The sequence below is a fragment of the Amphiprion ocellaris genome, chromosome 11, assembly GCF_022539595.1.
Source record: "Amphiprion ocellaris isolate individual 3 ecotype Okinawa chromosome 11, ASM2253959v1, whole genome shotgun sequence".
Lineage (NCBI taxonomy): Eukaryota > Metazoa > Chordata > Actinopteri > Pomacentridae > Amphiprion > Amphiprion ocellaris.
Window position 1 is genome coordinate 26,944 of NC_072776.1, and position 13,428 is coordinate 40,371.

Here is a 13,428-nt window from a genome sequence, read left to right on the forward strand (position 1 = left end):
GACTTACAGACTGAACTATCTGTTGGTGAAGGCTGTAGCAGCGCACAGGAGGATGCAAGCACTGCTAGCCTGACTCCAGGGTCTCTGGGACCTAAACCAGTGGTTCTGAGATGCTCAAAACGAGTGGTTAATCCACCTGCGAGATTCATACCTTGAAACTGTACGCCTAAAGTGCACTGTATTCATATGAATGTACTAATGCAGTTTAAAACACTGAAGGTTATACTTGACAATGTTGGTTGTTAACATGTTTTCAGAAATAGACTGAGGCTACATAACACTTTTGTTATGGATTATCAGGAAACTGCTATTCTGTTAGGACAGTGTGTTCATTAACATTTTCAGCTGTTTAATGGAATCATTTTAGTTACTGTTCCACAGCTAAAGAGGGGAATGATGTGGTGTATTGACCACATAGCGGTTGAATGATGTTATGGGCGCAGAAGCTTTTTGTACTACTGTGAACACCGTAGAGTTCAGGTTTGCTGCGTTGCGCATGCACACCGTTGTTGTTATGAAGGAAGCATGGCAGTAAAGAGCACGGAATGAATGAACGCGTGTCCGCCTCGTAAATACACTACAGTAATCAAGCGTAAAAAAATGAAGCTGCTTGACATTTTTACATGAAATTAATATGCATAAAAAATATATTATAATATAATTATATATTAAAAAAGGTCCATGCTTGAACTTTCTGCAGCAGCTGAGATAAATTTACTGTTTCGTCATTTCACCACAATGTTCACATAAGAGGCTGAACAGCAGCTGGCATGAGGGCAGAATTAGACGATTATATATTATATAATGTTACGTCACGTCACATTATATTATATCATAATAGACTGGTGTGTCGATGACATCTGTGACTTCAGTTAGTTGCTCTGGAGACCAGCTCAGTTTGTTTCTACACTCTGCATAGTTAGAATAAACCTAAAGTGACTCTGCTCATTTTCTTTTTAGAATAATTTAGAATAATTGGCAGGTTTCCTTCTCACTCGTTCATGTTTGTGCATCAGTGCTCGACCACGTCTGCTGTTTTCTGCAGCTCCTCTCATACGTTGTTTTTTTCTTTGCTTTTCTGCCCAGCACCCGGGAGCTTTATTGAAAGTTTACTTCCTGATCTTATCTTGACTTCCACACTTTCCCTAATCTTTCTTAATGACATTTTGGACGGTGGAAGCTGCAAGCCAGAAAAAATATCTTTTTATATCTGGCTCCTGCGTTCTTGGCATCAGTTAGTGTCTTTTTCGATCTGCAGTCAGTTGTTGAGTGTTACAAGAAGATTTAAAGAGACAGAAGATTAATGAGCTCCGGAAGTGTGATTAACCTTTTCTCACAAGTACTAATGAGTTAATTAAGGCTGAACAAGTTAATGACTTCCTAAGACATGTTCCACAATTACTATAATAATAATTATTATTTTTTCCCATTTTTATTTTGATATTGATGTGCTGAGAAGTGGGCCAAACTCTTGTACCCAACGGTAGGAGCAGATATGCCCTTTGGAGCTTGCGTTTTGGTAAAAAAGACTGTTGGCGTACGGATTAAACAAATGAGAAGTTCTCTGTTAAGCTTCAGAGCTGGAAGGTATATTTTTGAACTGTTCTTCCCTCTTATTAAAACACAGACATGAGACTGATATCATCTCAACTCAGTAAGTATTCCTTTAAATGTGGAAAAATAGACCAAGAAAAGTTGACTTATTTTTTGAATTTTATAAAATGTAAACAAACTTCTAGCAGACCAAACTGCAAAACTTGGTGTGAAGCCACTGGAGGCAGCTCTACCACAAGTTCTTGTCTGAGATTTTGAACCAAAGCCAACATTTGAGGACTCCTCCGGGGAAAAACTGTCCTTATCGACCTTACAGTCAGACACAAGCCGAGGAATAAAATGATAGAAAAGTACACGGATCTTAAAAAAATCTATCCTTAAATTGCATCTACACTGCTGATATATAGTCTGAGATTTTCCAGAAGCTCTTTAATGACTAATGACACTAATCACAGCCATTTTTAAAGTCTTGACACACATCTTAGCAGCAGTTCAGAGCAGAGATAAAGTGTCTGACAGCGTGTGAGACAAAGTGGAGGAGATTATACCTAAATAAGAGGGAAGTTCACCACATAAAGAAGAGCATCAGTTGGTGATGAGTGAGTGTAAGTTAATAGTGTCTTTTGTGCAGACGTGACATCTGCTCCCAACAGAAGGAGTAATTTTATCCTCTGTAGTTGGAGAGCAGCTGAGTGTTTTAGCATCAACCCACGGAGGTGATGTTACACTGTCACATTTCACCTCTGATGCAATCTGCTGCCTTTAACACGTCTTCAGACTGTGACTCAGTCGTCGAAATGTTTGTGTGTGAGCCGTGAAGTCGTGGCAATGAGGAGAGAAAATGAAAAAGACAAAATGAGGAGCTTGTGATGAAGGTACCTGATGAGACGGAAGCCCTGGACACAGAAATGGTCGGAGTGCCGGAGTTTGTCCTGTGATATCCGGTGGATTTCTTCTCACCGTCGCTGGAGTGCAAACTGACGACGCTCTCTGCTCCGTCAGGCTGTGTGAAAACACAAACCGAAGCTGTTAGGAGAACATTTAAACCTGTTCTGCTTCCCTCAAAGTGCTGCTGTGTGTGTGTTCTGGTCGCTGACCCTGACCCTCCGGTTGTCGCTGGGAGTGGATGATTTGTCCAGATTTTGGGAACGCAGGTTGTTGGGTACTGTGGGCATCCCTGAGGACTCCAACGCCACTGCACTGCTCCTGAAACCAGAGAGAAACCAGCAGAGTTTTATTGTGTGTTAAACTCCTGAGGCAAATCCATAAAGACGGGGGCTTTATTAACCACCTCAGCCATCAGATTTTTCTTCAACACTTGTTTCTTAAGCTGAAAGTCTATCTAGACGCCTAAAAGTCTTTCTTCACATGTTGCTGTTTCACCCACATCTAGATCACATGCATGAACTTTGTGATTATAATCATTAGGTGTGCCTGAGTGTATGTCTGCTTTGTGATAATCATTTGAATAATAATAAATCTGCAGATCTCTAGGATCGCCGCTCCATGAATTTGGTTTAGTCCATCCATTTCCAAACTTATATGGGAGTGGTAGGAAAGTTAGCCCTAACCCTGTTACAGGATCAGTTCCAGGATTCTCTGACCAGGGGTCCCCTTGCAGTAATTTTCCCTTTTGAATTAATGTTTTGATTTGATCTTATGATCAAAAAGGAGGGAAAAATGACTTCCTTTGCCCTCACTTCCTCCTCCACTGAGGTATTTCTGGTGGCTGTTAGCTGACATCATCCTAAATTACCTTCAGACGGGCAGACGCTGTAGGAGGACGATATGCTCAGGTTCTCTGCTATGGTCTGGGGTAGATTGTCTATTTCTGACATGACTAAGCAGATGAGTTGTCGTCATATCAGTCTGTAATCTAAATCTGACCTTCTCCCAACTACAATATTTACCAGAAGATCAGAGAGAATCCTCAGAACTGATGCTGGCTCACCTGAATGTGCTGCTTTGTTGTATCGCTTCTCCTGACATCAGTAAACCTCGACATCGCAGAATTTCCCTAACAAAAATCTATTTAGTCGCCTGAACATTTTCCTTCACATGTTGGTGTTTCCTTGTAGATACCGACACAAAGCTGCAGCAGTGCTAATAGAAAACCCAAAGCCTTGTTTGTGTGAACTCTCCTGCAGCTTTGATATGATGTAGACACTTCTGTTATTGCATTTTGATGATAAAATTCTAAATGAGTGATCTCACATTAAACAGCTGAGTGAAGATAAATACCTGTTTGAATATGCAGCAGAGCGGGTGCTTCGGACGCTTTGAGCATCTCCATCTGAACCAGACTTGATGCTGACGACTCCATTCTCTGGCTTCTGGGTGGGCCGGCTGCCTTTTTTATCCATCTTCATCCTTCTGCGCACACAAACACACACAAACACACACACTGGGAGTCTGATGACTGTATTCAGTCATTATTGCAGAGCTATCACACTGCATCAGCCTTGATTTTATCAGGAACATCTCAGTCACTCATTTTGCATCCTGCAGAGGAAATAAACTGTAATTAGGGAGGATCGACCCTGGTACATTATTACATTTCAATTATTTTCACCACATTGATTCCCAGTGAGCAGAACCTGCTGTTGTGCCAAAAAGGGATCATTTACCAAAAAATGATTGCCATCTATGGGAGCAACTATCCTCTAATGTCTCTGCATCATTTTACCTGTTATTATCCATCATCCATCCATCCATGGGGGGCTGGAGTCTATCCCAGCTGACTGAGGGTGAAGCTAGGGGGCACCTGGACAGGTAGCAGTCTATCACAGGTTCACCTGGACATGTAACAGTCTATCACAGGGTCACCTGGACAGGTAACAGCCTATCACAGGTTCACCTGGACAGGTAACAGCCTATCACAGGTTCATCTGGACAGGTAACAGTCTATCACAGGTTCACCTGGACAGGTAGCAGTCTATCACAGGTTCACCTGGACATGTAACAGTCTATCACAGGTTCACCTGGACAGGTAACAGTCTATCACAGGTTCACCTGGACAGGTAACAGCCTATCACAGGTTCACCTGGACATGTAACAGTCTATCACAGGTTCACCTGGACAGGTAACAGCCTATCACAGGTTCACCTGGACAGGTAACAGCCTATCACAGGTTCACCTGGACAGGTAACAGTCTATCACAGGGCTACACATAGAGACAAACATTCACACCCACGAACAATTTAGAATCACCAATTAACCTCAGCATGTTTCTGGACTGTGGGAGGAAGCTGGAGAACCTGGAGAAAACCCACACATGTACAGGAGAACATGGAGACTCCATGCAGGAAGATCCCAGGAAGGCCGGGACGTGAACTGGGGATTTACTAGCTGTGAGGCGACAGAGCTGACCACTGAGCAGCCCAGCACTGCCTATATTAATACTAAAAGTCAGCCATAATTATGCTATAAAATGTGAATGTTTCAAAGCATGTTGACATTTTAAATCACAGTTATTAACCTGAGCAATAATCACAAAGCTCCCAAACTGGTTTTGGCCGATTTTTGCTTTTTGGCACAACACCTGGATATCAATATTGATTCCTGGTTGAACAATGGTTAATATTCAGTCTGAATGTCTAAGACTTCTCTTCACTCTTTCTATAACCACCTGAAATGCAGTAACAAGATCAACGTGTGCTAAAACACAAATCTGTTGAATCACTCTGATCATTTGTTTCTGCCATGGAGTCATGGAGGTCTGCACAAAGTAGGAGTCTTATTGCTAAATTTGTGTGTCCCATAAACATGGAACTATATAGGCTGCATGCTGCCAACAAGAAGTTTACAGGGCATTGTTGTGTCTAAAATAAGAGCTTAACTACACAACTACTTAGGAGTTACAGCTTCAATTACTTCTGCCCCTCCAATGTAAGCAGTCTGTGGCATATATTCTTTTCTGCAACAGCTAGTTATTTTACTAGTTTAGTGTGATGGACATATCTAGGCTCTGGCTACCAACTCTGCTCAGATCTTGCAGGATGAAAACTTTCACTTTTGCAATCCTATTGAACTACGGTCTGAATGTGAAGGTCCAATCAACATCTTCACAAAGTCGGTGACAAAACTTTCATTCCTGAACTTGTGCTGAACATCTTTTCACCAGTGATCTTAGCTTATATCAATATCTTTTCTGCAGAGAAAAATGGCCACTGGGTTGATTTTGTGCAGAAAATGACAAGAAAAGCAACACATTTTTGGAATTAAGTGATGGTGGAGATCCAGAACTTTTATCCATAAAAGCTTTGCACAAAATTAATGACCTTCATCATATTCTGGGAACGATGGTCCCCAGAAGATGAACTCAGCAGCTGTTGGATGGACTGCCATAAAATGTGGGATACTCACTGAGGAGATAAATTTAAATTATATTTTATAGATAACAAAATTGTGTAACTGTCTAAATACTTTTGTTGCTGACTGCAAGCGATGAATTATACAGTAAGCGATGACTGCTTGCAGCTCGCTGTGATGTTGGAACTGAAGCATCTGAGTGAATTTGGTGCTACCAGAGCATCCCTAACATGAATTGTCAAACAGAGCCGGCGTGCTTCTCGTCTGTCTGGTGTTCTGTGATGCCTTCAAGAAACATTAGAGTGCAGCGAAGATGAGGAGTGATGTTAGACGGCACAATCCAATTATGGCTTTGCAGCTCTTCCAAATGTAGTTTAAAATGCATTCAGAGTCTCTGAAAAATCAAATGAGCACCCACTTGATCTTTTCTAATGCTTTTCGTGCTGAAGTGCGCACTCCACACTCTGCACATTCAGCGAGAGATGATTTTATCCCATCCACATACTGCATGTCCTGCTTGTTTCATGCTTTCATGTTGTGAAATTTCATTAAGCAGACAGCTTCCCTTCTTACCCTTTCCTCTTGGCTCCATCCACCACGTTGAGTGCTGCACTTCTGTTGGATCTTGGAGAGCTGGATTTCTCAGGCTGAGGAGGGGCCGGCAGGTTCTCTGTAGACTTTTTTTCTGTGGCTTAAAAGCACCAGTAATTGATTAATAAAATCAGCACATTTCCTATTCTCCTCCACCACCTCGCCCGCTATTTCCACAGTATTCATTGAGGTTTGGGTTACAGCCTTTCAGTTTAAAGTGCATTAACGTTGAGGCTCACTTGTCGGGCTGCTCAGGATTGTCTGTTTTATCACGTCGCTACTCAGCACTCCTTGCTCAAAACGCTTGGACCGTTCTTCCAGGAACCACTCTCCAGTCACCACCTTCAGCTCCCTGTTGGACAAATACATTAGTGAGCATTCAGACCTCAGCTCACACTGTTTTTACACCATCAGTTAGGAGGAAAAAATAAAACTAATCACTTTTTTGCATGTAAACTTCTGCAGTGGGTTACACATGTAGGCAGCAGCTGAGAAAGTTTCCCTCCTCACAGACTTCACCTTTTGGCCTTGGTGTAATTATTCAGACTAACCGGTGAAGAACTTGGCAGCTCTACTCATTTCTGGGATCGATTTTTGAAAGTAAGTCAGTGTGGAATTGACACCAAAACCCTGACGATCGAAACACGGAGGAAAGAGTTGAGTTTACTTCAGCAGCAAATTAAACCTGAAGTGGATCAGAAAAAAAACTATGTTCCATTGCGGGTCTTTTCGAGCGACTACAGACAATAGCATTATTAGAGAAAGCAAAACCTTGTACAATTCTCATTTAATAAAACATTGCATGTCCTTGTTTTCCATGAGATTTGAAGATGACCCTGGGGAACGACAGCTAAAAACAATATCAATTCTATAAATTATGAAGTGGAGAGACTTACAAATGAAATCCATGATTCAATATCTAATGGTTTTGTTTGTTCCTAATAAACCCAACTGAAGCAGAGCTCTGTTTCTTACATTACTTCTTGGTCTGGAATACTTAAGACTCAAACTGAAGCAGTTCCAAACAACAGTAAGAATAAATACATTTTTAGTTCACCATCCTGAATTAAATGGGTTGGACAAAATAACTGTAAATGTGTGAGTATATATTAGACTGCATTACTTTTAATAAGGTGTACCTAATAAACTGTCAACCAAGTGGTTCCTAAATCGAGTGTGATGGCGCTTTCCATCACACAAACACAGATTACATTAACTTTTCTTCAATATTACATTGCATATAAACCATAACACAAACCCAGTATCAGAATGCTTTACATAGCAGCTCAGTTGTTCCCTGTCATCCTGACTTTACTCTGTCCAGAAGCACAACAGTTACAAACAGCGAGTGTCAGAGCAGTGATGCAAAGATTTATCGTTGTAAGTGGAGCTCAGAGAAACTCTGATAAACCACAGCCTGACGCGGGCAGAGGGAAAAAAATGAGATGGTGAAAATGATGTGGCTTGCATCTTTTCATGGAGAAGAAAAGCAAGAAAAACTGTAAAATGTGACAATAGTGTCGAGTAAGTTTAAGGGACATCAGAGTACTTCAAGCAATGTCCTGGATAATCCTCATATAGTCATGGAAAAAATTATTAGACCACCCTTGTCTTCTTCAATTTCTTGTTCCTGTTAATGCCTGGAACCACTCCAGCCAACTTCCTGGTTAGGAGGAAGCCTGGAGAAGCTACAAACCAGACTGTCTGCTCCTACAGTAAAACATGGGGGTGGATCAGGGACCATCTGGGGTAGTTTCAGTCTGGATGGAACAGGATGAATGAACCAGGTCATGTTTGGGGCTACTGTTGAAAACGGTCTTCTTCCATCAGCTGGAAAACTCTTTCCTGCCTCCAATGACTGGATTTTCCAACAAGACAAGGTCAGTTAAAGCCTGGATGGAGAACCAGAACATTGGAACCATGCCTTGGTTGCTCAATCACCAGATCTAAATCCAACTGAAAACCTGTGGAAAATCATCAAACACTAAATGGAGAACCACAAAGCAGATTAGTTAGAATTAGTGCAACAGGAATGGGCTGCTGTGACAGCAGAACAATGTCAGAAGCTGGTGGAGAACATCCAAGACACATGGCTGCAGTCGTCAGAAACAATGGTTATGAATCAGTACTAACTCCTGCGTGGATCATGGGACTAAAACAGACAGAAAAGAAAACATGGAATCCTAAAAGCTGTTTTTGGCAGAACAATGCCATAGATATTGATGGAAGAACTGAAGGGATTTAGATTATTATCCAGAAAACCATGGAAAATGTCTGATATCAGCTCTGAAATTAAACTCTAATCAGCTATTTTTTTGTTATTATATTTGTCAAAACAAAGTGGTTCCATTAAAATTAACCAGAAACTGAGGAAAACATCATTTTTTCCATGACTGTATGTATTTAGAGGAACTAATTACTGCATGTAGAGCATGGTGGGATTGTGTGAGAAAAAAATCCCTGAAGATCACAGCAGTTAAACACCTGAAGCACTCACAGATAGACAGATGTGGTGCCACTTATCCCCTAAATAAACCATCTGGAATCCATTCCTCCTCCAAACACTGCTCTGGTCCCTGCAGGCGTCACACTTACGAGATCTTGGCACAAACGTTGCACCTCCACTGCCTTGATTTGGGATGCATAACTCGGCACTCGTTGCAGACTCGTAGCTGGCACTCCTCGCACAGATCTCCACGATCGAAGATCAGCCCCAAAGTCTTGAGGCAGCGAGCGCACTGTCGCTCCCCCAGATCCTGCTGCCGACGGGAACCTTTCCGTTTGATGTCCAGCAGCTCATTCTTCAGCTTCCTGCAGAAAGAGACACGAGATGAACACAGCATAGTAAAAAAGTGACTGAGGTGAACATGAGATTAAACACTGATGCTAAAGTTCTCACCGTATCCTTTTCTCCTCTCGCTTCCTCAGCTTCTCGTCTTTCTGCAGCACCTTCAGGATCATTTCTCTTTCATTTTCCAGCAGAAAGGAGAGGTTAAGATCCTCCCTGACCTGCTCCATCTGGCTCTCAGTCTAGACACAGCCGGTGAAATTAGCCAAGCAAATATGTTACATGAAGAACAAGAACTACATCAGGCTGCCAAGTACTCATGTTTCTGTGATGCTCTCCTAATGTTTGGCCGGTTGTTCTGTTAGCGTTGGCCGAGTTGGAATTATCTCCCAGTGTTCTCCAATGTTTTCTCTTCTAATCTTCTGTTTCTTGGTCAAGCCAACAAGAAGCTCTCAGGAACCCTAGACGAGGTCAAAGAGACACAAAAAAATCAATTACACACGTCTGACATTAATAAAAGATATCCATGGGCTGCAGGTAGAAGTTGTGGTTAATTCCAGTTAATGTGACCTGCCTTCCAGCCAGCTTAAAGAGCATTAATTAAAGACAATGATTTTCAGTATCAAGCACAAGTAGTTGGAGGTCATTTGACAGCTCCACAGTGGCTTAACAACCTCCCAATTAGGCTCTGAGGCTGACAATCAGAGAACCGCACCCACATTTCTCAGCTTCCATTTGCAAAGCTCACAGCTACACACCAGCAGCTGCTTCTGTAAAAGGAGAATGACTTCCTGGCTGTAAGGACGGTAATGCTGGGACCAAACACTAAACGAAAAGGTTCTAATCCCTGTTGTTTAGTTTTTCAAAGTTCAAGTCAGTCCAGGATAAATGTTTATTTATACATTTTTAATCTAGCACCAGGAATAACACACGCAGTCCATGACACATTGTTTCTCATTTTGCTATTTGTCTATACTAATTTCTGCTTTGTTTAAGTTACCTGGTTTACCTGTTAGGAGAAAAGATGGGGCTGAGGGCGGAGCAAGGCTTATGTTGAAATCCCTCCCATGGACCAGACCAAGAGCTCTAACATCATGGGTGTGTGTGTGTGTGTGTGTGTGTGTGTGTGTGTGTGTGTGTGTGTGTGTGTGTGTGTGTGTGTGTGTGTGTGTGTGTGTGGGTGGGTGGGGGGGGGGGGGGGTAGTCAGTTGTAATTATTGTGTATAGTTTCCCCCTGTGTGCTAAATGTGGTCTGATCAACCACTAACTCTGTTGCCCCAGAGTCACTCCGGCAGGTCTGTTAGTTGAGCTGGTGTCTAGTTTTAGTCAACCTTATTTTCAGTAGAGTTATATTTTGTTGACCTCCTTTAAGGGCCCTATAACTTTGATTTCATTACCTTTAGTCAGTTGCTTTGTAAAAGCTACTTTTTTTGGAAAATAAATCCATCTTTTTTTGGAACTTTAAACTTGTGTTTTTGTGCTTGACTGCTTAAATGTCAAATTATTCAAACTTGCATCAGCCTACAGTAGTTGCATTACTTTCAACTTGAACAGTAGGGTATTTTCTCTTTTATAAAAATACAAACTAGCTGCTTAGATCTTCTGCAAATGCCATCTTCTCCACATCTTTTGCATGAATGCAGCCTCATACCATCACACTCCCACCTCCGTGCTTCACTGTCAGGACTATCTTCCACTGTGGTAGTCCTGGTCAGGTTTACATCAGACATGCTGGACAATATCTGAGTCAAATGAGTTTATCTTGGTCCCATCTGACCAAAGAGGATGCCCCCACTGAACTTTCAACTGATATTCCCTGCGTCAAGTCTGAAATGCTTCCCTGTTTCTCAGAGCTAGATTGTTCACGGTCTGTTGTGTCATTTTAGGACGTGCAGCTCTGATTAGTGGTATTATGGCTCATTCCTTACCTCTTGACTATGGCTCCAACTAATCTTCCTGTATCCTTTTTCATCTTCCTGAAGTGTAATTAGCAAAGATGAAGATACTTAGCATGGTAAACATCATTCCCTTTGCACCTAAACATCCTGGTGTTAACATGAATCTCAAAGCACTCCTGTGTGTTGGCATGCAGCCTCAAAGAGCTGCTGACGTGGAATTAGCTTAAAGTTTGGAGTTCAGCTCCAAAACTATGACATGTGGACAGGAAGAGGAGGAGTTGGGGTCGAAGCACTGACCCTTCGATTGATGGTCGTATCATCAGAGCTACGGCAGTCCTGATTATGAAAAATGTTCCACAGGGAACAATGTAAAGCAAATGTCAGTCCTTCCTGCACTGTGGAAAAGCTGAGTGGCTCTGATGTGCTTTCAGTGCTGTAAATGAGCACACATTGGCAATATTCTCCATTGAGCTGCAGCGCCTGATCAAATAAACTGCTGAGAATGATTTGCACAGAAATCAGTTTTCCAGCACTCTGTCAATAAACCCAGCATGAAGATCAGAGACGGCTGGCTGATATGAGGCCCCGAGCACAGGGACAAAACTCTGCCAGCGCTCCAGTAAAATGAAGTTGGGGAATAAAAACTGAATGGAGTGGAGGGATCTGAATAAGCTCACACCAGCCTCCTTCAGTCCTTATTCAGTACCGTCTCTTTCATCCCCGTCCTTTCTTCTCTCGCCTCTTCCCTGCACTTTACATGAATTAGCACTAATGAACCGGCAGACATCATCGCAGCTCCATTTGCAGCCCGAAGAACATCGTGACATCAGTTATTCTAGCATCTGAAGCTGAACTACAGCCAAAGAAGAGATCTTTCTTCAGCTGTTAGACGTGAGGTGAGGATTTAACAGAGGAAATCATAAAGATGCCTTTGTGTTTAGTGATGAATACAGACATGCTTTTCACACTTATTCAGTTATGGTGACTTCTTTTGGAACAAGACTAATGTAGTCTGCAGTCACTCTGAAAACAAACACTCAGTGGTTAAAAAGGGGCATTAGATCCTTCAATACAGCAATGAAAATATACTGTATTTCAGACATATTAGCAGCAAAATGCAGTTAAAGTAATGACGTAAAAGTACTGTTATGGCTCCTTTGACTGATATATTATTATGTATGACATAATTAGATTACTAACAGGGAAGCTGGAGCTAGTTTAAACTACTTTATATACAGTTTTACTTACAGGACAGCAGATACACTATATTGCCAAAAGTATTTGCTCACCCATCCAAATAATCAGAATCAGGTGTTCCAATCACTTCCATGGCCACAGGTGTATAAAATCAAGCACCTCTGCATGCAGACTGCTTTTACAAACATTTGTGAAAGAATGGGTCGCTCTCAGGAGCTCAGTGAATTCCAGCGTGGAACTGTGATAGGATGCCACCTGTGCAACAAATCCAGTTGTGACATTTCCTGGCTCCTAAATATTCCACAGTCAACTGTCAGCTGTATTATAAGAAAGTGGAAGTTTGTGGGAACGACAGCAACTCAGCCACCAAGTGGTAGGACACGTAAACTGACAGATACTGAGGAGCATAGTGCCAAGAGGTGGCCAACTTTCTGCAGAGTCAATCGCTACAGACCTTCAAACTTCATGTGGCCTTCAGATTAGCTCCAGAACAGTGCTTCAGCAGAGAGCTTCATGGAATGGGTTTCCATGGCTGAGCAGCTGCATCCAAGCCATACATCACCAAGTGCAATGCAAAGTGTGGGATGCAGTGGTGTAAAGCAGCCACCACTGGACTCTAGAGCAGTGGAGACACCTTCTCTGGAGTGACCAATCACGCTTCTCCATCTGGCAATCTGATGGACCAGTCTGGGTTTGGCGGTTGCCAGGAGAACGATACTTGTGGGACTGCATTGTGCCAAGTGTAAAGTTTGGTGGAGGGGGGATTATGGTGTGGGCTTGTTTTTCAGGAGCTGGGCTTGGACCCTTAGTTCCAGTGAAAGGAACTCTGAATGCTTCAGCATACCAAGACATTTTGGACAATTCCATGCTCCCAACTTTGTGGGAACAGTTTGGAGCTGGTCCCTTCCTCTTCCAACATGACTGTGCACCAGTGCACAAAGCAAGGTCCATAAAGACATGGATGACAGAGTCTGGTGTGGATGAACTTGACTGGCCTGCACAGAGTCCTGACCTCAACCCCATAGAACACCTTTGGGATGAATTAGAGTGGAGACTGAGAGCCAGACCTTCTGGTCCAACATCAGTGTG

The 13,428-nt window shown here is 42.4% G+C and overlaps 1 protein-coding gene across 3 annotated transcripts in view; it reads right to left on the reverse strand.

The window, feature by feature from the left end:
* sytl5 (synaptotagmin-like 5) overlaps positions 1 to 13,428 on the reverse strand; it is a 69,136-nt gene that overhangs the window by 23,441 nt on the left and 32,267 nt on the right. For 2 of the 3 annotated variants that reach the window (XM_055015286.1, XM_055015288.1), the window contains exons 2-8: positions 9,356 to 9,705; positions 9,052 to 9,267; positions 6,696 to 6,808; positions 6,439 to 6,556; positions 3,796 to 3,927; positions 2,652 to 2,760; positions 2,434 to 2,557 (exon numbers count right to left, since the gene is read on the reverse strand). In XM_055015286.1, the coding sequence (XP_054871261.1) occupies positions 2,434 to 2,557; positions 2,652 to 2,760; positions 3,796 to 3,927; positions 6,439 to 6,556; positions 6,696 to 6,808; positions 9,052 to 9,267; positions 9,356 to 9,474 (931 nt within the window). In that variant the 5' untranslated portion in view covers positions 9,475 to 9,705. The remainder of the gene's footprint in view (positions 1 to 2,433; positions 2,558 to 2,651; positions 2,761 to 3,795; positions 3,928 to 6,438; positions 6,557 to 6,695; positions 6,809 to 9,051; positions 9,268 to 9,355; positions 9,706 to 13,428) is intronic. The other variant, XM_055015287.1, reaches the window with a different exon arrangement.